Below are 27,274 nucleotides of genomic sequence, written 5' to 3'. Positions count from 1 at the left end.
TTTTTCTGAGTGTTAGTTCCCTTATTACAGTATCTGTGTGAATTTTAAATCTTTTGAGGTTTACAATGCCTCCTCCCAACTTTCAAATGAGGTGATTTGGGGGGAAATACCCATAGGTGATGTGAATGGGATAGTCATCATAGGAACTGCACCATCTTGTATTTCTCTTCAGAAGCCATCTGATAATTGATGGGCATAATGCCATGGGGTCTGAGTGGTTTGCTCTAACTTAAGCTGCCCCTTAGCAAAAACAAAATGTGCATCTATTTCTGTCAGGGTGCTTTGTTGACTGTACTTGTAGCCGTGCTTCCCATGTGAGCCCCAGCCTTTCCCACTATTGGGAGTACCGCCACCTTCCCTGTGAGTTGTGATCCACTGGGGTTGTCCCCTCTATTGCTTCAGAAACAGCTTTCTTGAGGTCCTAAAGGTTGTGTCTGCAGTATTTAAGTGGGTTTCCTTGTACTCAGTATTTATTCCTTAACTGACAAAACACAATGCTTCTTTCTGTTGGGGGATTTCTCCTCGATATAAAATTCAGTGCTTTTTGTGTGACTATTTTACATTTAAGGGAGGAAAAATTGGTTTTTTAATATAGTTGAAAATGTTAACTGTCTTTGTTCATCAAATATAAACTAAGCAAAATGTTCTATACAAGAAAAAAATCTTGTTATTTATGCCTAGATCTTTGTATTGAGTGAGGACAATGACAGTCCTTGGGAAACTTAGTTCTGTATCTTTGCTAAAAATATCACTAATAGAATTCTGCTCTTTTTTGAAATAAAAGGAACTAAAGTGGGCACTTATCCCCAGGTAGAGCTTGGTACATGCCACTTTGTAGAGGTCACTTTAAGGTGAAATGAGGCTTTTACTTTATAGATTTTTTTCTTTTTGGTTGTATGATATTACCCATTATTCCTTCTGCAATGACCCTGCCCCTTTCCCTCTCTAACCTTTCTTAACTTGGTATTAACCTTATTATCTGTGATGAACTCTGGCTTGGGTTAAACATAATCTTATGATTCCTGTATGCAATATCAAAATCGATTGTCTTGTGGTAAATTTCTTCCCACTTTCTGTCCACTCAGAATAGCATCTTAGCAGTCACATCCACATACTTTTACATCTCTGTAAAGGAGACTTAAATCTGCCCAGGGCAGCCATCTTTGTCTTTGTCTTTTGGAGAGGTGGTTGTCTAGCTCTGCTGGCTTTGATGAGATAGATAGCTTCACAGCTTTGATAAAGTGTTAATCTCCACACACTCATAGGTCAGCAGATTCCTTGTTCTCTTTCAAATGTAAGATGTTACTGTGCTAGGAACTACAGATCCTCCTAGGAAAGACTGGGATTCCTGTCCTGGCCTTGGTTTGAGGGAGTTGCTGCAGGACAGGATTCTGGGCCCAGAAGTTGAATGCTGGGTGAAAGGAGGTTTGTGGTTCATCCAGATGAGTGAGAGGGTCTCATGTAGGTCTGGAAAACTCATGAAGACTGTGGAAGAAAGGTGGGTTTTTAGTGATTTTGAATCTTAGATCAGCATTTCCCCCATGACTGCTGTAGACAGACTTCTCAGGTGTCCTTCCTCAGTGTGCCTCAGTGACTGGTCAGTTCTGTGTTGTGAAGTTAAAGCTCCCCTAGGTTAGGCCCTGTTCTCAGGGAGAGGCAGTTCTTTTGCCTCTGAAGACTTTGTGGTGTACTTTTGTCCTGATCAGATCCTTTACACTCTACAAATTCCTCATCTTCCTCTGTGTGTCCCCTCCCCCCTTATTTTTTTTGGCATGAAAACCCTGAATTGCATCTGTCCTAAGACACTAGACTTCAGCTTTTCAGGTTAATTATTGGTTAAGCATGAAACTCCCATGATCCATCATGCTTATTCATTTCTGGTACCTGCTTCTCTTCCACCTGTGGTGGGGCTTTACATTTTGAAGCATGTTAGGGGTTAGAGACCATGCAGTATTGATCCCACCTTCTTCCCTACAGCTAGGAAACCATACTCTGAGTGTGAAAGCATTTTAAGCAATCTGCTAAGGAGAGATGTGTCTTGTGTGGGAGACAGTTTTGGCAGTAACAAGCATGTTTGGCTTTAGTCATAAGAATTGCTTTCTGAGCTTCTGGAAGAGGAGTATGTAAATCAAGCTTCATTTAAGAGGAATCTTGTGATAATGCAGATACCTCTCATCTATCTGCTTTATAATGATGGATTTGTTTTGAGGGCATAAGTGGTTTCTGCACCTGCAGGATGCTGTTCCTTTCTTTCAGGGCTCCCCTCCTGCCTTTTATATGTGGTCTTTTGGATGGATCAAGAAAGAACTGTGAAGTTTCAGTCAGATGATTATACAACAAGGGACAAGAAATCAAATGCAGGTGTATTGGAGATAAGTTTTCTGGTTAGAACGTTGTGATGTTTGGATGCACAGGACCCTGCTTCGCAGTGACTCCCAAGTTCCACTTATGGCAGTGAACTTGGAGAAGCTGGGCTTGGGAAGACCAGCCCTGGCTCTGAAATCAGACTCATTTACTAGCTACTTCTGAGAGAGTTAATTACCGCCTCTGAACCTCCACACTTCTCTCTGTAAAATGTCTATAAATGTGTATTCATAGAATTAAATATGATGAATCTATGCAATGTAAGGCCCATTAGTTCCTCTCTAGCAGTTAGGCAGTATGGTAGCCTTTGCTTTCAGGTAGGTAGGTCTATTGGGAGTGGACTTTGCCCTTCAAACTTACTGACCTTTCCACAGTAGAAAATTTAGGGTGTTGAAGCTTTGGAGTAAGTAGAAGATATTCTTAAAAAGGTATGTTTTCAAGAAGAAAATTTATATCCAAAAGAATCTTTTATCATATAGAACCACATAATCTAATGTTTCTTCCATAGTTTGTATAAGCAAATGTTTCTCTTTGAAACTTTGGACAAAACAGGCTTCCTAGTAAATTGCAAGGCTGACATGTCGTCAAAAGGGCTGCTCAACTAATTATAGTGCTTAGGGGCTTTAATTTTTTTTGGTAATAACTAAATGAAAATGCTGGCTTGCAGAGAGTAAAAGCCACATTAAGAAAGCTGCTTTGCTTGTCGGTGGACTGCTCTCTGGTTTCTTTGTGTGAGTGTGTGCACGCACCCATGTGAAGATTGACACCAGCTGGTAGTGCAAGCAACAGCAGATGCCCTTTTTACTACCACAGTTGTCGACTGCTTTCCTGCTTTCCCACAATACTATTTTGAGGAATGTGGTTCCTTTGCCTTCATCGCAAATGATATTTACTTGAACAACCCCATTGCTTTTTAAGCAGGCACAAGGCAAAGCAGAGAGCGTGTAAGTGTCTGTGTGAATGGAGGTCCACATATGTTAATTCTAATGGAGGGACAATTGCAGGAGACCCAGACCTTTAACCAGGGGTAGATCTGACACTGGTTCAGAGTTGTTAATGTTCTAACTTCGAACTATAGGGACTGAATTTTGGGCTACCTGCCAGCATTTGGCTTTTACTCCCATCATTTGAAGGTAGGGCTGCTGATGGCTCCTTTTGAGCAGCTACCTAAACTAGTAAGAGACAAGTGCTGGCCTTTCCTCTCACTGTCCAGGTTCTCTATCATCTTACTCCCTTCCACACTGGAGAACCTGCTCCATGAGTTTCTTTTGAAGATATGGAGTGGGAGGAATCCATTTATTGTCTTTCTTCAGATTATGCCAAATTGCCCCAATGTTTCATGTATTGGATGCAAGACAGTCTTAGTACCTGGTGCAGCACTTGAAAATTTAGAGGATTTAATATGCTCTCTCTGTTCTCGATAACCTAAGATTGAATTGTGTGGGAGTTCTTAATGCTGTCTGCAAGGGTGATGTATTAAGAACCCACACTTTCGCCAACTTAAGCAAGGTCACACTGCATTGCCAGCAAATTCATAATTACTGGTACTGGAACTGTAGGAAATAGAGCTTTACTAGTTGTATAATCAGGACAGATATGGCCATTAAAATTAACTCACAGAGAAAATGCCCCGGTGCAGAGGACATTAGATACTCCCCATAGAATTAGACCGTTTAGGTAATATTTACCAAATAATCACTCCTTACAACTTTGATTTCAGCAGAAAAGTTGTAATTTAACTCTTTTCTTATTATCTCCATATATCTGAAGTTCCAAAGCCATTTAAAGTATTAGGTCCTTTGAGTCCCAGGCCAGCTTTATTAGCCTTTGGGGAGAATATGAATTTTGGAGCGACCCATCTGTTTTCTGCATTGTGTGAGCATCTAGGTTGAATTCTCTATCCTAGTACTAATCCATGGTAATGTCCTCTGGGAAGCTGGTCAAAATCCTCCTCATGTTGATAGCTGGCTTCGACTGTAGTAACAGGATCCTGCCAGCCTCTCCTCTCCGTTTGGTCTTATTCATTAGAGGGCAGCAAGGAGGAACTGTTTGGTGTGACCCAAGCTAGTGGGTTGTTCAGATGGAATGACTAACTGCATCTGGAGGAGATTCAAGCTAAGAAGGGACTGGACATTTGGAGAGAAATGTGACCAGGAAGGATTGCATCCCTCTGCTCTCAAGGTTCTCTCTCCCCTTTCCCCTTCTGTGTGGCACCATGCAGTAAAATATTAAGAAGGCTGGTAAAGTCTGGATTGTGCCATTCTGGTGCCAGAGTTGTAGTGCACAGCCTGTTTGAACAGACACACATGATGGGTGCCCAGGAACAGAAAGTCCATCTGAGGAAAGACAACGCATTTACAACTTTGTGTACTGGGAGGAAGAAGGAGAAGGGTAGCATAATGAGAAAACTAAGTCTTTGTTGAAAAGAAAAATTCCCCTTTAGAGATCAGATCTTTTTAGTTAAGGTATTCAGTTTTACACAGGCACTGTTTGGAGATCACAAATATTTCTTCTTTTTCTTTTTTCTCCCCAAATGTTTCATTGTTAGACTTAGGTTATAAGAGTCTTGCTTGACAGAGGACCATCAGCAGCCTGTTTCTGATAACTCTAGAATTTAAAAAAGATCCATGCTGCTTTCATTCTGTTATTTCATAAAACATTACTACTGCTCTAAATGAAATAATAGATACACATCAATCAGTGTAGTCACCTTTTATTGTTGATTCAACTACCAGGTTTTTACAGAATTCACTCTGCATTTTATTTGACTTGTTCATGAATAGTCTCGGCAGACTTAATTATATTAGTGAAAAAGCACTTTCAACAAAATTATATGCTGACATCCCATAATTCATACTTACAGATTTGTGAAACAGATTTATGTAAATCTATCAAATTACTCTATATAACATTATTTTTTAAATTGAGATTTCATTTTAATGGTATTTATAGAAAATTTTCATGTGAGAATTTTACATGAACTATTTTAAAAAATAGCTTGTATGATTCCCTTATGAAGACAGAATACTGTAACATTTGAGCATCTCATCTCCATGTTCTGTAATCCATCTCGTACAAGACAGGGGCAGGGGAACATGTTCGTAAGGGCAACTTGATCCTAAGACATAAGCTCCTGGAACGCAGATACTGCTCTTAGTTAATTCATCTGTTTGTGATTGGTTCATTCATTTGGTCACTGAACATTTATTTACTAAATAGTATGTGATAGGGCTTTGTCAGGAACTGAGGTCAACTTGCTCTGCCTTGCTCAGTCCCAAAGTGGACCAATCTGCTTATATTCAAATTAGCCCAGTGTGCATCCAAATTGGCTAGTAAACACACACACACACACACACACACACACACACACACACACACACACACACGCGCGCGCTATAAGGTCATAATATGGGGCCTACTGTAGAACTGCTAGGAAGGGGAGCAATGGACCCTACATATTAGGATCCAGGCATGTGGTATCAGGAAATGCTGTCACAGTCTCGGAGGTTTGTGTGAGTAATCCAGTTCTGGAAGTATGCTCCAGCACTGGCACCTGAGTGTGCGTAGTAGGGCATATCTGTAGGACCAGCAGAAGCAGAGCTCTGCTGGAAGCCAGGAAAACAGGGCATGGTCCAATTTGATTTTTAGGAGTTCCACCCATAAAAATATAGTGGAGGATGGCTCCTGTCTTGGATTCCAGGGTCTAGGGAAGAGGGTGATTAATAAGGAAGAGTGAAGAAGCAATAAACCAAGTCAGAAAATTAATAACAAAGGATGCCCAACTGAGGAAGAGAAGTGGATTTAGCTGTGCAAGTGAGCAGCACGTTGATAGAAGTCATCTCACACATCTTGGTCTCTGGTTCAGGACCCACTTCCTACTGGTCTTGTTTTGGACATTACCATCAGGATGAGCCCCACTCTGCTGTATTTAAACAGCAGTGTCACCCCTTGGTCTGTTTCCCACTCTTACTCCATTTGGTGTTTCTCCTTAGTATTTTATTCTTGTTCATTTGTCTCCTCTCAGAATGGAGGCATGTGAGGAGGAGCAGTACCTTATCTTGGCATCCTCCAGGGCCTAGCAAAATGTAGGTTTTGATAGTGAATGAATGGATACTTAGTTTAGGTGAGAAATACTTAAGTATATAACCCTTCTCCACAAATTCTTGTTGAGAAAGGTCTCATTTAATATTGGTTGGATAAAATTAATGTGCCAGGTTTTTAATCAAGAATTATAGTAGTCTATTGCCTTTAGTTTTAGACCTAAGGGGGTAATTTGATATTTTGAACACTGGTAGTAATTTTAAATAGGAAAAAAAAAAGTAAATGAAGTGACCTTTGAATGAAACGGGTCCAGAAGATTGTGTATTTTTAATTAAAATATGCAATTAAGTTTTTAATTAAAGTATGCTGTTAAAAGCAATGTAGGTGACTAGGGAGTGGCTGATGCGTTGAATTACACACAGTTTGGGATAAATTGGCATTTACTGTGTCTCCCAAAGTACCACTTTAACACTAAGCGGATTCTCTTCCTGCTTAGCTCTTCTTCCTCTGACCCCCACCCTGTTTAGTGTGGTTCTCTGTCCCTGCCGGAGCTCCATGTTTCAGCTCTAGGTCATTGACCATGTTTCTAGCAGCTTGCTCTTGTACCAGTTTCATTTTAGACACTTTTTTTAAATTTTAAATAGGAAGGGATCCTTTTCTGTGGTGTGTATGCTCAATTAAAAAAAAATGCAACTGAAAAGACATCCACAATTTTCAGGAGTGTAATAATTGTCCAGAGAGTGGCTGTGAAACCATCCATCCAAGCTGTTTCTATAGTGAAGTTCTAGAGTCCTTGCCATGCTTTTAGGTCCAAGACATGGATTAGTGGTTCCTAAACCCTTGAGAGACTATGGACAGAGTAGCATGGGAAGATAGCTGGGGATGAGTGGTGTTAGTTCTGTTTTCTTAGAAACTTTTTTAAAAATTATGTTGGCTTCCATAATTCATCATACTTAGAGTTTAAATGTGCAGCTTTGTAAGTTTTCAAAAAGTGATATTTGGTTTGGGGATAAACATGTACACACTCTAAATTCAGAGTCCCTTGGGACATTTGGATGATATGGGGAAAGGTGCTTGGCTTCCAAGCCATCCATTGTCGCTCCTGTTGGGGAGTAACTGGGGAGTGGGAGGACAGGAATGGAAAGACTAAGTCCTGGTTCGGGAAGTTTTCAGTAGCTTTTCTTTCCTTGCTGTTTGGTTTGCTATTGCTTTTTAAAAAATATGAACTTGTAACCAGAAATATAAATAAGCGAATTGAAAAACAGCATAGACATAAACATAAACTATAAATTGTTAGCTGCTAGAATCAACAGAAATGAGACAGTAGGCAACCAATACATTATTAATAATACACATATGTATCAAGTCCATCAGAAAATGTCTGGTGATACTGTACTTTAGACATGCTGAAGATAGCCTATGTTGCTGAGTGGAAGAGTCATACATGCAGTGCCTAGCCTTACTGCTTCATCCCGTGCTTCTTATGTTGTAGAAGCTGATTGCCAAGCTTTGGATGCCATTCTTACCTTTGTGTGAAAACTGTGAGTTTATAACTGAGCGTTAAATGATCACATAGCTGAAAGGGGACAATGGGGAGTCACTGTCTATATCTGTGATGCCTTTGTTTACCTTAGGCTCAGTAAGTATTTGCTCACCTGGATAATTACTGCATTCCATACTGAAAATCTGTAAAGTTCCTGTCACTCTAGTTTCATACAATATGTATTGATCTTATTCACCCCCACCAGACTCCCTCTAAATACACTTCTCACTTCTCTACCCACCCACCTTTGTGTCGTTTTTTGTTTTGTTTTGGTCTTTGTGTGTGTGTGTGTGTGTGTGTGTGTGTGTGTGTGTGTGTGTGTGTGTATTTTTTAAAGCTCATGGAGTCCAGTTTGTGCTGCTAACATGTCCTTGGATATGTGGCCTTCCCCTGGGGCTTGGGAGACATACCAAGGCAACACTCTTGAAGAAAATTGACTTCCCGTCTTCTAGCAGCTATCATTTGTCAGTGGCTCTTCAGCCACCACCACCCCTCTTCATGCTGGGATTTTGTCTGACTTGAATTTGCACAGGTCTTGTGAACTTCAACAAGCACGGCGATTTCATATGTGCAACTGCCCCTCTGTGTTTGGAAAACAGTTTCCTTGTAGTTACCCACTGCCTCTGGCTCTTCTAGTCTTTGTTCCCTCTCTTCCATAATGATCCCTGAGCCTTGGAAGAGGGAATGGTATGTTATAGATGTCCCAGTTAGGACAGAGAATTTTGCAGTCCCTCGTTCTCTGCACCTTTACCAGTCATGGGTTTCTGTGTTAATCACTATTGGCTGAAAAGAGAAGTGTCTCAGATAAGAGTTGTCTCTTGTATTAGCACCCCAACATTTTGTTTGCTATGCTAACAGTGGACTTAAGAATGTACCTTTTAGTAGCAGATAACCTTTACATGTTTTATTATTAATAGGAAATGTCACTTACCTTGAACACATTTTACTTGGCAGATCGCACTCCTCTCAATAATGCTAGATCAGAAACTTCTTTACAAAGAGAAGAGATTATTTGGAGGTGAATGTGTGTTTAAGTCTAGTCAATAATAGTGAGAATTTCATTCATCATGGTAGCCGGCCAGATTTCATTGGTTGTCAGGTCAGATTCAAAGAATGTGCTCTCTGATCGTGACCTTTATATCTTCGGTAATATAAATGGCACTATTTAAGTTCTCCTGGTTTCATTTTGCAAATCTTCCATTGCCTATAGCGTGCTAGGAGTCAGGACTCCAGGCAGCCTAGGAACAGGTTAGCCAGAGCAAGTGACCGATCTTCTCCATGTGCAGCATTGAACCTAGAAACATGGCTGCCCAAGACCCATGTCAGGAGGCCAGTGAATTGCTTCCTAAAATAGTGGGTAATGTGATAGCATAGAAGAAGACCATCATAAAATCTCTTTAAGATACATCTGTAAAATGGTGTCTTCTGTGTAGAGACATTTCACATGCTAAGGGCCCCTCATCGCTTCCAGATATTCTGTGTACCTCAAGACTCACCATTAACACTTGTTTTCTTTGGTCAGTAAGATGACTCAGCAAGTGAAGGTGGGTGCTGCCAAACCCATTGACCTGAGTTCAATCCCTGGAACACACATACAGTGGAAGGAGAAGACTTGAATCCTTGAAGTTGTACACACATACAGATAAATAGTTTAAAAAATAAAAAGCAAAAAACATGTTTCTCAGCCTGGTTGTACCTTAAAATCACTAAACTTTAGGAAAGCTGTTTTCAGTGCTTCAAAACAAACTGATCAAGTCAGAATTTTGGAGTCTGGGGCTCAGGCTTCCCAAGATCTCTGAGCTGATTCTCCCATGCAGCTGAGGTTGAATCACTAAGATGATTAGATGTTGTTGGTAGAAAAACTGCCTGTAGAAAAGAAAGCTGCATTCTTCTGATGGCAGTTACTACTTAATTTTAGTAGAGTGACAAAACTATACAATATGATGCTTGTTTGCTTCTTTTCCATCATATGTTAATGCCTTCCTGATATAACCTAAATGAATATGCTTAAAGTCATAGTGTACAGTATGTGTGCTCTTTTTCCTTGTTTTCTTTTGACCGGGATGTCCACTTTCATCCATAATGAGTATCATCGTCATCGTTGTTTTAGCATTCTAGTTGTATAGGAATTACCTTTGTTTTTAGGTAGGAAGCAGTGGCTCTGAAAGGTTGAATAACATCTTCAAAGTCACACATTGGTAGATAGTAGAGAGGAGATTGGAGCTCACATGCCAGTCTTCAAATCCCATATTCCTTCCTTCATAAGCTGGTCTCTTGTGCAGATTCTTTTTGTGTTCTGCCAACTTGAATCCTGCTCAATGACAGGAGAGTCGTAGCACTTCTCTTAAGAGGGCACTCTACACATATACAGTAGACATGTGAGAAATGCTTCTTAAATTGGTAAAAAGCTGGAGGCTTGAAATTACAGTAGTTTGACATATGACCTTTCTCTGTAGGTTTATTTTATGTGTATGAGTGTTTTGCCTACAGCAAAGTGTGCACACTCGTGCCTAGTGCGTGCATGCATACATACATATATATATATATATATATATATATATATATATATATATATAGAGAGAGAGAGAGAGAGAGAGAGAGAGAGAGAGAGAACCTGAATATAGTGCTAAGGAAACAAAAGAGCCCACTTCATTCTTGGCCCTCCCTTTTAATTCTTTGCTTTCTGAGGCGCTGATCTTCTAACCCAGGGCCTTGCACATCTTAGGTAAGCTCTGCAGCACTGCCTTATACCACAAGCCCCCTTCTCTGTTTGTGGTTGTTTTTGCATACAGGAAAACACATCTTGGTAAGAGGGAATGTTAGCTCCTGTTTTCCCAAATTCTCTTCACGGTCTCCAAAGAATAATAAATTACAACTTCTCATGCTTACTAGGTTATGGTTGGCCTTCTGTGTTTATCTGTTTATTAACAAAGAAGTCACATACTAGAGTAACCAGAGGGGCTGTCTTTAATACCAATACATAGCAGTTGGGGGACACAACAAGTCCCCCACTTTCCTATGAAACTGCTAGAGAGCCAGGATTTTTTAATCAAGCATTTGTACTTTCCAGGAAATGTCAGTTGTCTAAACCCTTATTCAATGTGTCACCTGTCTCTTCTCAAAAGGAGAAACTTTGCCTCGGCTAAACATTTGATCCCTGGGAGCAGCCTGACATAGGGCTGTGTTGTCTCGCTTCCCCCTACATGGTACCTCCCTGTTTTCTAATAGGGTTCCACTGAATGAAGGGTGAGAGGCCAGCTGATGGGCACACCACAATGGCAACAAGCAAGAGTTGTTTGGAAGTTATTCTTGTACAACCCTTTTTATGCTTCATTATTTCCTTGTCTCTCCCTTTTCTTGTCATGATGGATGCTGTTCTCTGTGTAAATCCCTTTGTTTTCCTGTAATCCCTTTTTAGATTAGAATAATACCTAGAGAAATTTTGTTGAATTTATTAAAAGAAATACCCTTCTAAACTAAGTGTGGTCATACATTGTTTAATGACAGCTCATTCTGAGATGTACTGTTTATCCATTTTGTCATTTATGAGCATTGTAGGTGGTCCTCATATACTAGCCTAGATGAGACAGGTCAGTTACCCAGTATAAACCGTGCTAGAGTCAAAAGATGAATTTGAGGAGACTGTATACAGAAACATGGCATATTTTTATATAGCACACCTTTTTTTTTTTTTTTTTTTTTCGAGACAGGGTTTCTCTGTGTAGCTTTGCGCCTCTCCTGGAACTCACTTGGTAGCCCAGGCTGGCCTCGAACTCAGAGATCCGCCTGCCTCTGCCTCCCGAGTGCTGGGATTAAAGGCGTGCGCCACCACCGCCTGGCTATATAGCACACCTTTTAAATGCTTATTGTTAAATGCATAATAGAAAATACATTAATCAATAATAGTCATTATCAAGTAAGTAATCACTATACAAACTGTATTGCTGTGCTCTCATATGACCAGTTCATTACATTTGTTTACATCAGCATTGTCATAAGCACATGACTCTGAATTGTGCTATGAGGTCACCATAGTAATGATGGCACTATGTGGCAGGAATGTTTCAGTTCTATTAGACTCTAGTGGGAGCACCATTGTGTATGCAGCACACTGACCAAAATGTCATTATGTGGCACATTCCTACACGTATGCACCGTCTTCGCCACTTTACTCTCTGTGGTAACTGTAGCTGTCCAGTGCTGTGAATGTGTCAGTACGGTTCAAACAACACTGGCAGGTTCTTGGTTGATGTTGCCATCTTCTGTTTTATAGGTAAAGAAAGGGGAGTTCATGTTTTTGTCTCTTCCTTCTGGAGCTCAGCAGAGAAACGCACCCAGTTGTGGGGGCTGCTGCCACATCCTGAATTAGGCACATGGTGTGTGATGGGATGCTCTGGGTCTGTGTGGTTTCTTACGCAGCTCTGCTTTTTAAATTTGCAAATATACTGGACAGGAGATGAAAAAAAAGACTACATCTTTATCTGAAAGAATGAACAGAGTTTCCTTTTCTATTGAGAATCTATTTGGATGTGAATGACAGGAGACTGTGCCCAAACCAAAGTCTGCTCCTGCCAGTGGGTTGAACTAACGTGTCTTTCTCCTTCCCTCTCCTTAGGGCAGAGCTTGGGTTACGGCTTTGTGAACTACATTGACCCCAAGGATGCAGAGAAAGCTATCAACACTCTGAATGGATTGAGACTTCAAACCAAAACAATAAAAGTATGGTCACATTTTTCTTAAATCTACTTGTAGAAAAAGGAGGGATTTTTTGTTTGTTTGTTTGTTTGTTTGTTTTTTAGGTTTATTTGTAGTTCTTTTTCATTTGGGCCTCATAAACACTTCTCTGGGAGCATAATATTTTTGTGCTTATTCCGCAAAGGAGGCTAAGTATTCTAAGTCTAGACACTTAATATTGCCAGACAGAGCAGCAGTGCTGTTGGATAAATACTGTATGAAGCCCCCTACATTAAGTACTTCTTATAGAGAGAATCCTTATCCTATTGCTCGAGGGGTTCTTGAACTTGTCTAGACAGTAGTTGTTGGACGTGTTTTGTAAGCTAGTAAATACATGAGGTTTTGCAAGCCAGTAGGACTCAGACAGGGCTCTCACCTCTGCCCTTGCTGTGAGAATGTGGCTACTACACATATAGATGAGTTGTAGTGTGATCTAGTATAGCCTTTATTATAAACACCAAAACTTAAATTTCATGCGATCTTTGTGAATAATAAAGTATTACTTATTTTTTTAGTTTAAAATGTAAAACTATTAGTGGTTAAGCAAGTTAGATCTAGTAGTGGTGTTTTGGCTTGACTCAGTCCTAGCAGATTTCTGAGGAGATGAACTCTAAAGCTCCCATGGCACATGGGTCATTTTTTCTTTGAAGATGTATAATGGTATTTTATGGATACTTTTCTGCAACTTTATATTTTGAAATCCTTACTTGAATTATCTGGGTAAGAAGTTGATCCAGTTTCCAGCTTAGATTTCTTTTTCCTTAGCAAATAGGGGCAGTGTTGCCTCTAGCAAATCATTGGCCCTCTGTCATCAATTTATTCCCTCCTGCCCAGTGTAGACATCCCATATCTATCATGGTACACTTTCTCACTGAATCCAGATGTAGCTCCCAAATATATTTCAAAATAGTGTTCCAGACCATCTCTATCAATCGACTCAAGTTGGAACCTATTTTCTGCCCGTGATGTGAGAAGCCAGCCCAAACTAGGGCCTAAGAGGAGGGTACTCAAGGCGGACTCTGCCGTCCATCTTGTTTAGAGACTCATCTAGTGTTGCCCTTTTTTTGCTTTTTTCCCTTCCTTTGGAAGTATCTTGAAATGCAGTGTCATCTTTGTGCTTAAAGTGACTTCTCTTAGGATTGTCAGTTAAGGTGATTTGTTAGCCCTGGGTCGTTTTGACACCTCATTCTTTATATTTATTGGCCCAAAGGAAAAATTCCTGTCAGCTCTTTTCATCTAAAGGAAACTGTATGATGGTCTCCAAATATACTTAGATGTAAGATGTCCAATAATGCTGGGTGTTTCTAATAAAGAAAGTGGGAGAAGATATATCCTGTAATCAGAAAAGGAACTGATCATTCTGTTACCAAAATTCTAAGAAAAATCTTAGAGAATTTAAGATGATAAAAAGTTGGTTTTGATCCTTTTTTTAAAAAAAAAAAAACAAAAAAAACAAACCTGAATTGTTTTTTTTTTCCCCCTAACTCTTCACACTTGCCTGCTTAATCTTTCTTTATGTCAGATGTTCAGTCTTTATTAGAGATAATACAGTGCCGTTAACAATGGTGCCCACTATCTGGCTATCTCTAGGCTATTTAATGTATTCTATGTCCTATGGATTTTTGTAGGCTTCCTCTTCCTTAACTTAAATGACCAGCAATCCTGGAAATCAATTGCTCTTAGTGCGGAGAGCCCAAGTTGTTAAAAGGAAAATGAAATATGATTGGGATGGCTCATCTCAGCAAATGACCATTTTCCTCATTCCAGAAATAATCACCCTTATTTCATTCTTAGTGAGTCACTTCTTTTGCTATACATACTGTGTGCTCTAAGATCCAGAAAAAGGTAGAAATGCAGAGGAAGCAGGTCACCATAAGATAAATGTACTAGGCCTTTACAGAAACCATTGATGACAGCTGTTTCTATACTGCCCGTGGTCCTGCCTTCTCTCCTCAGGACTCAGCTACTTGGGCTGAATGTACACGAAAGGACAGTAATGCTTTGTGGCTTTTATACTGTGACACCTGCTACTTGTGACTTTCTGAAATTTGGGAGGGATGATGGGCAGGCAGCAGGCTACTTCTTCCCCTGCCCCCATTTGGTTCTTGCAAAAATATCAGATAACAGCTGGTATCCTCAATTTGGCCCAGATTTCTCCAAAAGGCAAAGCAGACCATTTTCCAGAAGTAGATTGCACAATTTTTGCCTATATTTGTATTTCTATTTTTTCTTTTTCTTTTTTCAATTAGATAGGTTTTGCATTCTTAACACGAACTCTCAAGTATGTTTTTTTCTTGCCTTCACTATTTTCTGTGTGATCTGGAAGCTACACTTAAGTTTTTCCATTCTCTAGAATGCTATTTCACCATTCTCTTTTTCCCTGCTTCAGTTCATCCTGATGATGGCTCTCGGGCTGATTTTACCCATTCTTACTCATTGACCCATTCAGAGCCCCTCTGAAACCCTGCCTTGTTACACTGTTCCAACTCATGTTGGGTTCTCCTCTGTTTAAACTCCATGCTCTTTAACCACAAGTAACCATAGACGTTTTCTGATCAGCATGATCCACGTGTAGTTTAGACTTAGACTACTCTCTGTCTCCTAAAATTGTGGAGACCTTGGTGCTCATACAGCTTAGCCAAGGTTGCATAGTTGAAGAAAGCAGTGACTCCAGTACGTGTTTTCTATACTCCACCAAAACATGTGCTAGTACACCATGTTTTTCTTTAGAAGAAAATAGCTACTTTGTATATAGATGCTTATATATAAAATTGAGGTTTCTTGAATTTTGATTTCTGTTCTGTTTTCCAAGCCACCCACCGTATCAGTATGACTTTGGTAAATGTCTGACTTTTTAAAATATTGAAGCATTGAAGCAGTGACTGAAGTACTGTGAAAGATGGCTTGCTTAGAAGTTCTCCCAGGGCTTCCTAATAGTATCAGCCCAATAGGGTTCCCTGTAATAGTTGGTGTCTGAAATGACATATATTCACTATTTCTTCAGTGAGTGGAAGTCCTTTAGGCCCCATGAGAATCAAAGGTTATTGTTGCGTGGAAATCATGTGAGGAATGACTTAGATGCACACATTCCAAAACTAGGATGTATTAGCTTAGTGTCCCCTGGTGAGATCCAGTAATCTACATTTCAGTGAGTTTCTGTGTTTTATTTTTGTTTGTTGTTTTGTTTTGTTGGGTTTTGTTTGTTTGTTTTGAAACAGAGTTTCTCTGTGTAGCCCTGGCTGTCCTGACACTTTGTAGACCAGGCTGGCCTCCAACCCAAAGATCTGCCTGCTTCTGCCTCCCAGGTACTGGTGTGTGCTGCTACCACCCTACAAGTTTCTGTTTTTGAATGGGTGGGTTCTCTGTATAGTTAATGCTTTGTACACACAGTTCAGTTTGTCTCATAGCTCCTCCTTTGATCAGCCTTTGTGGCTAATTCTATTAGCTGGAGTAAAATGTCAGTGTCTTCTTGAGTATGTTGAATAATTGGTCAGCATTTGTAGCTTATGGTTCAGTCTTTACCTTCAGAAAGAGCATCTTAGAATCAGAAAGTCCTGAGAGAATGGTATCACTTTATTTTGAGCAGCCGTGGTAATGCTTAACCTTCAATATGATTAATCACTTTTCTGGATCTTTCTGTGCCTGCTGGGGCAATATGCTTACAACACCCCTTGCTAGTAACAAGTGATGGATCTGTCAGCAGCATGAAGGTAGCCACTTTGGGCTAAACCTTGCCCATATTGTTCCTTATATTGACATAGCAAATAAAGTATGACTGTTCCCAGATGTTAATGTCGTCTATTGGGAGGTGGGTAGGGAGAAAGTATAGTTTCTGTACAGCTCAGACAGTAGAGGCCCAACATATTCTAAGGGCAGTATACAAAATTATGTTCAAGATAGTGTCTTCGATCAGTAGCCCTCCATTATCCACAAGATCCTGTCTATAGACTGCTCAGGAGCTCAGTGCCTGTTGACTGTCAGTCATAATGCCCTTTCCTGACTTGTTTTTAGGGGACCATATATGTTGATAAGATCTAAATAGTACACATAACACACAGTTTAAAGCCAATACATTTGTCCTTCGTCTAGATTAACGTATCAGACTTCAACTCATAAATAGAAGAAAAATGATTATTTTACAAAGTAAAACAATTCGTTTCTGAAGTGCCTGTATATTCTCTTGACACATGCTCACAAAAGGTGATTGTGCACAGTGATATGAACACCTGATTCAGCATGTCTCCTATCGTCTCTCTTCTGGAATAGTACTCTGGAATAGCAGGGCATATGAAGCTTTGTTTTCCAGAATGTGAGCTCTGTTACTGGAAAATGATCTTTTATTGTTAGGTACTACTCCTGAAAGCCAGCCCTTACCCCCTGAGAAATCTGGAAGTATGGCCAGCATGAAAAAGTGCCTCCTTGTATTCTTTTCCTTCCCCATAATTATTCAAAGCATATAGCAGACTAAAAATTTCTTTTGCCTAAAAATTATTAACTACCATCTAGAAATATAAAATACCTTTATTAAAATAACTAAACTACTATTTAAGCACATATGGAAAATTCTATTACAAAAATTGGAGTATTAAACATTAATAATAGCTATTCCTTTAAGTGTTCAAATTGGCAGTGATTAAGGTAATCTAATAAACCTTTATTCTGAGCCCCTATTTTACTTTTCATTTTTTTTTCTTAAAGATTTATACTTTTTACTGTTTCTCGATTAAAAATTAGAAAATGTCAGATTTCATTTTCCCACCTGTTTAGCCATGAGTTGGAATCTTCACATGGAACCGGAAGCCTCTGTTTCTGAAATCTTTTCTTGGCTCACCTGGCTCTGTCACCCTAGTTTCAACTGTTTAACTTCCAAGTGTAGCTGTGAATGACTTGAAGCTTGACCTCTCCAAACTGGGAAATCTAAAGTGATCCAAAATTTGAGACCTTAGACTGTTGCCCTGATGAGTCCACAACATAACACTATTCCATGCACAAAATTCTTAGAAATAACCTGTGTCCTTCAGGTTGTTGATATGTAGTGTATATAAAATGTGAATAGGCCTTATTCCCAAGATACCTTACTGTATATGAAACATTAAAAAAATCAGGAAAATACTGACATCCAAACCACTGTGTGTGGGGGCGGTGGAGGGGGGAAGAGGAAGAGAAAGAGTTGAAGTTGGTGTGAGATGTCATCTTCAACCCACTCTTCCCTTTATTTTTTGAGTCAGGGTCTCTCATGGAACCCAGAGCTTAGCAATTTGGTTAGTATTGCTAGCTAATGTATCTCTTGAGTGCTGGAGTTACAGGAGGCCTCTGTGCCCACCCAGCTTTTTACATGGATTTTGGCTGCTCCAAACTTAAGTCCTTATACATGTGTAGCCAATACTTATCACTGAGCTACTCCCCAGTCCCCAAAACACTCCAGGTTTGAATCATTTTAGGTAGTAGATATTCAACCTGCAATTGATAAACTTATGTTAGTAACTCATACCAATGTTTAATTTATACTTATATGTCTCTCTATAGCCCCTTGAGGTCAGAATATTCATGCCTCTGACTTCCAGTCCAGTTTTTGGTACACTGATGCTTTGCTGTTGGATGATTTGGTTAGCATCATAAGATAGTTTTCTGTTGGTAATGTAAGTTAGGATAGAAAGTAAATTAGGTAGGTTTTAGACTCACCAAAATAGAATAGATAATGGAATACTTTCTCTGAATTTGTCAAATGCAAATGGACATTATTGATGTATTTATTGGTTGTATATAATTATAGTATATTTTTTAAACAACAGAATTTATTTCTGTTTTTAAAGTATTTATGTATTTATGTATTTATGTATTTATTTATTTATTTATTTATTTATTTATTTATAATGTATTGCAATGTTTTGTGTGCATGTATGTATGTATGTACACCAGAAGAGGGCACCAGATCTCATTACAGATGGTTGTGAGCCACAGTGTGGTTGCTGGGAATTGAACTCAGGACCTCTGGAAGTGCTCTTAACCTCTGAGCCATCTCTCCAGCCCCTGTATATTTTTTATATTAGTTAGAACTTTGTTATTTTTTTAATTTTTATTAGACAGAAAAAAGGGGAAATGTGATTTTATTTGTGCTGAAGTGTGGTGATATTTTATTTGTATGTTAATAAATAAAAGTTTGCCTGGAGATCAAAGGAAATAGCAAGCCATTTTAAGTGAACACAAAAGTCAGGCAGTGGTAGCACACGCCTTTAATCTGATCACTAGGCAGGCAGGTTCTCTGTGTGTTCAAGGCCACAGTAGGGAACAGAGCCAAGCATTGTGAAACACGACTTTAATCCCAGTACCAACCATAGAGACTTGGAGGTCTGTACAGACAGGCACTGACAAGGAAGTGAGGTAGCTGGGCTAAGAACCAGTGAGAGGGCAGAACGGCAAGACAATAAAAGCCTGGGTAGACAGGAAGTTGTGGCACTTTGGAAGTTGCAGAGCTGGTGAGGTAAGATTGATTGGTGGCTCTCACTATTTCCCTGATCTCTAAGGCTTTCACCCCTATATTTGGCTCCCTGTTTTTTATTTGATAAAACCGCTTAGAAATTCGGCTACAGAAATCAGCATTCCTTCCTGAAGCTTGCGACAGTTTTGACTTCTTTTCCTCCACCACATGTGTGCTTGGTGCAGCTTGTGTTGGGAAACCCTTTGCTCATGCAGTCTCCTTTTGCTACAAGATGATTGGGGTGTGGTTGGCTTTCGTTTATCACTGTAAGTTATCCTATGAAGTTCTGACTATTGGGAAACATTCTCTATATAGTATATAATCTGATCTTACTGTAGAGTAGGAGGAGGGGACATGGAAGTTGTGCTAAGGACTTGCCAGTTGGCAAGTGCTCTGATACAATGGCTGCCAGCAGAATTCTGGGAGGTTTAGGACAAATGCTCTAATGTTGACTGTTCACATAAATGTAGGGCATAGGAATTTGACAGCAGATGTTAGAGGAACCACATAGAATTTGCTGGTACAATGTACAGATGAGCCTGAAATGACAACAGATACTGAAAGGTAAAAGTACTGTGTAAAGGAGACATTTTTCTCTAGATGAGGGACACATGCCAGAGATTGGGGCATAAGAGTGATGGGAATGGACTTCTTTGTTCATTCCGAGAGAACGTTGGCTTTGTGTTTAGACTCCATATATACTGAGTATCTCAATCCACCTAGTAATTTTCTGGCTAGAAAAATATTTTTAGTGATAGTCAAAGTGTAGAATTTGTGAATCACATCATACAATGTTCCTTCATTTCAAAACTTACCTGTAGACCATTATTTTTCCTGTCCTTGAAAAGATTTCAAACCTTGGAAATAATCATTTGAAGTACAGGTCTTAATGATTTCAAACCTTGGAAATAATTGTTTGAAGTAAATTTGCTGACCACCTATGAGTTCTAGCCTAATATACATCATTTATTTCATTTCTTCAGATCTTTGTCCAGCGCCAAAGCCAACTAAATAATAAGAAAAGACAAAAAGTGGGGGAAATAGTGCATTCCAGAAATGGAGCAACAGTGAAAACTGAGCATGACTTCTTTGCTTTTTAAACAGATAGACTTAGTATGTGCTTTCTTAATTTTGGTTATGATCATAGAATGCAGTCGTGTAGCGCCATGTTTCAGCTTTAATGGGCTATTTGCTATATCTCATTGTAAAATTCTTACATCTATATTAAATATATTTTATATAGTCCTTACTTGAGGGAAAATAAGAGATTACCTTATTAATGAGTTATTTATATGAGATCTCCTTCATGTATTTCATAGACTGCTTCAGCAAAGCCTATACATGATTTCTTTCTTACCTAGCTTTGTCCAGGTGTGGGTACATAGTCAGAGGGTCTAGACCTGGTTGTCACCCTCTATCTAGCCTTTTATATCCAGCTGAGAATTAGGTGGACATTTGAGAATTCCCAGTAATTTTCCATTCTTTGAACAGATATTCTTTGGATATCGTGTTCTAGATGCTAGAGTAGAAGCTGAGCTCACAGAGAAGGTGGGGTGGGGAGCAGGTCCCCGGTGGTGGCAGTATCCCCAGCTCTCTTGCTGTCGGTCCATGTGCCACCCAGTGGACCATAGAGTGTGATAATAGTAGAAGTCTCAGCAGTCGACTGAACCTATCTTCCTCAGGAAGAAGTTGGTGGGTCATTTTGTTGCCCAAGCATGCTCTCCAGGAACATCATGGCCCTGGGAGTTGGCTCCGCTTATGTGTGTGATGTCTAGCCTAGAGAATGCTGGCAGTTTCCCTCTCTAAGCAGCCTGAAGGACTTAAAGCTTTTATAGCTACATCCATTGGAGTAAAAGGGTTAACAGCCTTTTGAGTACACATCTGGAAGTGAGGGGAAGGACTTGAGAGTAATACTTGACCACTGGCATGGGTTTAGGGAATTGCTGTTTTTTCTGCTTGCTTGCTTGCTTGTTTGTTTTGTGGTGGGTGGTGGTAGGGCGGGGCAGTTGTTCAACCAGAGCCTTTCTAATACCTAAAGAAGAAGCAACTCCCTAGGGCAATGGAGTAGTAGTCCTATGTATGTGGATCTGTTTGGGTTGGCTTTTAAGCTAACAGTAAGAGAGGAAAATCTGAATCTGATTCACATGACGAGAAGATGCCATCCTGACCAGACCCCTTGGTCCACCATCCATCCTGTTGTAGAAGAGTGCTTCTGCAGAGACATTTTTGTAAGGCCTTGCTAGCTGCTGGCTGCTCTGATTTCTGACTGCTTATGGCCACAATTGGGTTGGGATTTTGTGTATAGCCAGGAGAGCTGGTGCTTGATCTGTTTGCTCTGTTCTGTGCAGCTAGTTAGGCAGAGTTAGGTGCTAACTTCAAGGAGCCTGTCATTTCTTCTGTGCTATGCCTGCTTTTCACAGTGATGTCATGGGACTCTTAAAAAAATAGAACTTGTTTGGATTTGTGAATGAACAGTAGCTGAGAGGCAAAATGCTTATTGTCTTTCACTGATAAGATAAATTGGAGCCCAAGTTAATTTGTAAGACTTAAGACAATAAATCTTAGATCTTGCTAGCATGCCTTTTTTTTTTTTTTTCTCCTTGGTCATTAATGTAAAGCTACTTCCCCCCACAGGAATAGGGAGTTTAATCCTTCCTGCTTAGGCTCTGGGATGCCTAATGAGTGTCAAAGAGCTCTCAAGTGAGTGACAAGAAAGAAACAAAACTATACTGGGTCCTGGAAACCAGTAACTCAGAAAAATAGTAGTCTCCATGAATTTTTTTTTTTTTTTTTTTTTTTTTTACTTAATCTGTATTTAGAAATTTGATGTCTCCTGCCTGTTTTATTCTTACAGCCCTCCTTTCTTTCCTAGAAAGTTTATGGAGACATGGAAAGGTACCCTCCTACATACACACACACACACACACACACTTTGTGAGGCTGAGTACAACAGCAGTTTTATGATTTCACGGTTTCCCAGGATTTGGCCAGGCTGCAGGGCTCCTTGCTCAGAAGAGCCAAGTTCAGGCAGTCTGAGATCCTGGAAAAGCTTAGGATTCTATGAACTTACTTTTACTTCTGCAATTTTGCATTTGTTGGCAATTTATATTCCTATAAATGCTTCTAAGTTGCAACATGGGAATTATCTCATTTAGACACTAACATTAGAGGACAGTAAGTAGGACCTGGTGGCTCTGAATTTTATGAGCTCTCCAGGAAACCCTAGCAAATGAGGCCCAGAGTTTGAACAGTATGGATTATAAATCTTTCTGATGAGGGGTTGTCAGAACTTCTGTTGTTCCTCAGGATCAGTAGGATGGAGTGGTTGATAAAACACAGATTTATAGCCACCAAGGGTTACTGACTGACCGGCAGACCTGAGCCAAGGAGAATGTTACTCTAACAGCTGTCACAAGTGGTTCTTAGGCAGTAATCTCACCTAAGAAGCCTGGGTTAATGAGCCTTTATAATTTACGTTTGGATATACTCATGCTTATTTCCAAATAAACATGGATGCAAACAGCAAGATCTCCATTATGTGTTGTATTAAATGATTTTCATGGCAGAGCAGTATGCATTGAATGAATAAAATGGTAGATTTAATGAAGAAACAATAGATGTTTACACACACACACACTCTTGATAGTTGGTGCCTTTTCAGGATATTTATAGATCATCAGGTACTTCATAAGTGAAACAACATTATTTGTTGCCTGTGTATCCTTTGTGGTTGTTTAGAGCCCATGCACTTAAGATGGCTCTTAATGGTGGTCTATTCCAATGTTAATGTTATAAAAGATGATTTTGTAATTCATTTTAAGTTCATATCACCCCATCACCCCTCTTTTCACCTTTCCTTAGTATCTTGATTGTTTTTTTTTACTTTTTTGCCTAGGGCCTCCCCCCAAATATCAATTTGTTCCATTATCATAAGAGCTGTAGCATACTATAAATAGTTTTTAAAGAAACCGTTTACTGTCAGCAACCTTAATTTAGAACCTTTTGACCTGTGAACTGAATGTTGCCCCACAGCTACATGAAAGCAGTATATAGGTTTTCCAAAAGCCTGCTCATATTTGCAAAAACAAAGATTTGTAAGAAATTGTCACAACCAAATAATTTTTTTTTATAGTGTTCTTCCCTAAGCAGTGTCTTGAGGGAATTGTGAAGTATGCATTGTCTGCAAACTACCCTAGCCCACAAAGTCAAGTGAACTGTGAAGGTGAAGGCTAAAACCACCTCTCACCTTTGTACTTTGTTCTCTGAGTATTAAAGCACATTGATCGGCCAGCAGCAAAGAGGATACTATTTGGAAGGTTAATTACAGCTAGTGAGTGTTATTGATGCTATCAATCAGCGAGACCCAAGGAGAGGGCCTGGTGCCAGATCATTCTGTGTAATTAAATACCAACCACAGGATGGGATTCTGAAGGTGAAGTCAGGTCTGAAGAGGACGCTTTGTCTCAGAACAAAGGCGAAGGTGGCTGACTCCCTTTTCACTGCCCCCTTCTTAAGTTTCTGGAGATGTTCTAGAAATGGCTGTGATGCCATCTCTTTCTTTTGTCCTGTGAAGGTTGTCATGTATTCTATAAAACCTCTCTTGTAAAATCTTTACAACTGCCACAGGAAAAGCTTTAGGAGTACAGTAATTATTTTCTGTTAAAGCAGTTTGGGAGAATATACAGCTCAGGTGTCTAATAGACATTTGGAGAATGGCGTATCTCGTCTTTGAATGAGACTATTAGTCTTGCAAATCAGTTCATTTAAAGAAAGCTTTCCCATGGTTATTCTCCAATGTCTGATCATGTTGAGAGAGAGAGAGCTATCTTTGTAGACTTAAGTCATCAAACACTCAATAATATTTCGCGTTATCCCCATAGGTACTGAATAAATTTCTCACAGTCATATAACTTCAATCACATCTACAAAAAACATGTTGGAGAAATTCCTTTAGCTCTGTGGGAAGCATTTCATATTTTATATAAATCCCCCCCACTTGTCATGCACATGAATGTCACTCTCACACAAATTTTCACTTTGTCTCATTTAAAGGCTAAGTATTGTAGACGAGTCCAGAATGTCTCCTGCAACTGATGGGAGTTTTCTGTTTGTTCATTTGCTTGTTGTTGTTTTAAATGGTTGCACAGTTTATACTGATTGAGGCTTACTATAGACAGGCCACTCTGGAAAGAAAATAGTTTTGTAACTGTTTGCATGAAAGTGTGTCTACATGTACTCTTAAATTGAGTTACCTCAGATCCTCAAACATTGTCTTGGATGTTGTGTGGTTTGCTTACAATAAAAGAGAAGGAGCTGAAGTTATATTTATTTTAAAAATTTTACTTATTACTTTTGTATATGCAGATACTTTTTAATTGAAGACAATTAATGTGTATATGTTGGGAAGGGGGCATGCACATGTCACAGCATGCATGTAGTGTTCCAAGGAGAACTTGTAGAAGTTGGTTTATCACTGTTCATTATATGCATTCTGGAGGTTGAACTCAGGTCTTTGGGTTTAATGCCTAGTGCTTTACCCACTGAGACATCTCACTGTCCTGGGTTGCAGATTTTAAAATACATATCTGAAGGGAAAACTATTGTTTTCCCTTTAGATATGTGGAAAATAATTTGTTAGAAAATTGTCTTTGGATGTATGAGATAACTTTTTAAAGGTACATCATGGTAGTGGTTTTAAGGGTCTCATGTAGTCCTGGTTGGCCTGAAAATTGCTGTGTAAACTACTAAACTGATATCAAACTTCCAAAAAATCTTCTTGGCATTTTTGAGCAAATAATCACAACTTTTTTAAAAAATATAATTAATTTATTAATTTTATATCCCGACCACAGTTTCTCTTCTCTCCTCTCCTTCCATTCCCTCCCCACTCCACCTGCCCCTTCCCCTCCACTCCTCCTCTGTTTCTGTTCAGAAAAGGGCAGGCCTCCCATGGGTATCAGCAAACCATGGCATATTAAGGTATGATAAGACTAAGCACCTTTCCTTGTATTTAGGCTGGGCAAGGCAATCCAGTATGAGGAATATGTTCCTAAGAGCCAGCCAAAGCAGTGGGAACTGCCCCCTGTTCCCATTGTAAGGAGTCCCACAAGTAGACCAAGCTATGCAACTGTCACATATATGTAGAAGGCCTAGGTCAGTCCCATGCAGGCTCCCTGGTTGTTGGCTCAGTCTCTGAATATCACAACTTCTCATCATCATGCTGGAGAGGTACTTTACAGGTAGCTCCTTCACAAGTCCCTGAGTTATATCTACTCATCATATTCTAGAGTGTCTACTTGGTGGCTGGGCTGTAAAATAGGCACATAGAAGAATCAATTTCAGCCCTGTAGGAGCTTAGAACTTACAAAAAGCTCTGAGTAGTAGTGTCATTTCCCTGTGCAGAAGCTCTGAGGCAGCTGATTCTTGGCAGCATTGAAGACATCTCACACAGAAATCCCACTACTAAATACCAAGTTCTCCCTTTAAATCTCTTGAACATTGTCATAGCATATTTATGCTATGAACTGTGTCATATGCTAGAGTTATCCTGTTGGGGAAATCACATTGAAACATTAGGCAGCTGGTTGTGTAGTGAATTGGAACCAACCCATCCTGTGCACAGAAACATACACAGAGCCCTAATCTGGAGTTGAATGTTCCTCTGTTAAATTGATTATTTCTATTACTGTTGCCCTCTAAAGTTAGCCTTTGTTTCTCATTTTGTACCTTTTTTTTATTAGATGTAGATGCTGGCAACTATACAGGAGGGACTAAGAAAATGAGATATTTAATGTGTAATAGTTTGGTTTGAAATAGACTATCAAGTCAGACTCTTCTGTTGTCTCACATGAAGATTTGGCATGACTCATGTGGTGATGCACACATCACATGTAATTCTAGTACCTGGGAAGCTGAGGCACAAGAATTATAGGCATAAGGCTATCCTGGGCTACATGGCAAGATTCCCTGCCTTCCCCCACTATACTCTTTATCCCCTCTCCCCCTGAAAACGATTCTGGATGTTGCCTCTGCTTGTGGTAAGGCAGTTTCCTTCCCTACGTGTCACTAGGTCTCCATCTGTTGCTGTCTTATAAAATGCATGTAGTATTGAAGCACGGACTTCAGTCATTACAGTGGATTTTGGCAGTCTTATTTACGTAGTATCTGAACCATTGTCCTCTTAAAACATCTTATGCCGCCGGGCAGTGGTGGCGCATGCCTTTAATCCCAGCACTCGGGAGGCAGAGCCAGGCGGATCTCTGTGAGTTGGAGGCCAGCCTGGGCTACCAAGTGAGTTCCAGGAAAAGCGCAAAGCTACACGAGAAACCCTGTCTCGAAAAACCAAAAAAAAAAAAAAAAAAATCATATGCCAAGTTGTTCTCACTGTGTCTTCTTATCTGAAAGCTAATATCAATTGGGAATTGCAATACTCAGTTTCATTTTTACTTACTTTTCACATGCAGAAATACCTTAGGAACTTGGAAGACATTGTGTTCTGTTGTGTCTTGGGACTGTCTTGGTCACATACCTGCTGTTTGCTGTTATTACCTTGAAAGGTCCTCGTTAAGCTATTTGCCTACTACAGCCAAGAAGAAACAACAGTGAAGGGCCAGAATTCTATACCAGCTGTCATAACTGAGAAGATAGAAGCATGCCCCTCACCACGGCCCATATATGCTTGGATGGAATTGGTTCCACTTAACGCTGCTTGGTGTCACGTTCAGAGGCTGAGTTTATACCATATGTAATAGGAAACCACATTTGCCAGTTCTTTCTATTTTTTAATCATTTATTTATCTTATCTTTCACTTTATGGGTATGGGTGCTTTGCCTACATGTATATCTTGAACATTTACATGTGGAGCCCACAGAGGTCAGCAAAGCATGCTGCATCTCCTGGAACTGGAGTTACAGACCATTGCGAGCTGCCATGTGGGTGCTGGGACTTGAACCCAGATCCCCTCCCTGGAAGAGCATCTGATCCTCTGAAAGAGCAGCGAGTATTCTTAACCTCTGAGCCATCTCTCTAGTCCTGCATTTGTCAATTCTGCAGTTGCTAGTATGCTTGGCACAACCCGTACAACCAGTATGCTTTTGTTTTTGTTTGGTCATTC

The 27,274-nt window shown here is 39.8% G+C and overlaps 1 protein-coding gene across 2 annotated transcripts in view; it reads left to right on the top strand.

Moving 5' to 3' along the window:
- Elavl2 (ELAV like RNA binding protein 2) overlaps positions 1-27,274 on the top strand; it is a 63,644-nt gene that overhangs the window by 15,020 nt on the left and 21,350 nt on the right. For both annotated transcript variants that reach the window (XM_059254525.1, XM_059254524.1), the window contains exon 2: positions 12,564-12,667. In XM_059254525.1, the coding sequence (XP_059110508.1) occupies positions 12,564-12,667 (104 nt within the window). The remainder of the gene's footprint in view (positions 1-12,563; positions 12,668-27,274) is intronic.

Source organism: Peromyscus eremicus, chromosome 2 (assembly GCF_949786415.1).
Source record: "Peromyscus eremicus chromosome 2, PerEre_H2_v1, whole genome shotgun sequence".
NCBI classification, from domain to species: domain Eukaryota; kingdom Metazoa; phylum Chordata; class Mammalia; order Rodentia; family Cricetidae; genus Peromyscus; species Peromyscus eremicus.
The sequence above is the reverse complement of the archived record's forward strand: the minus strand, read 5'-3'. Positions and strand labels throughout refer to the sequence as shown.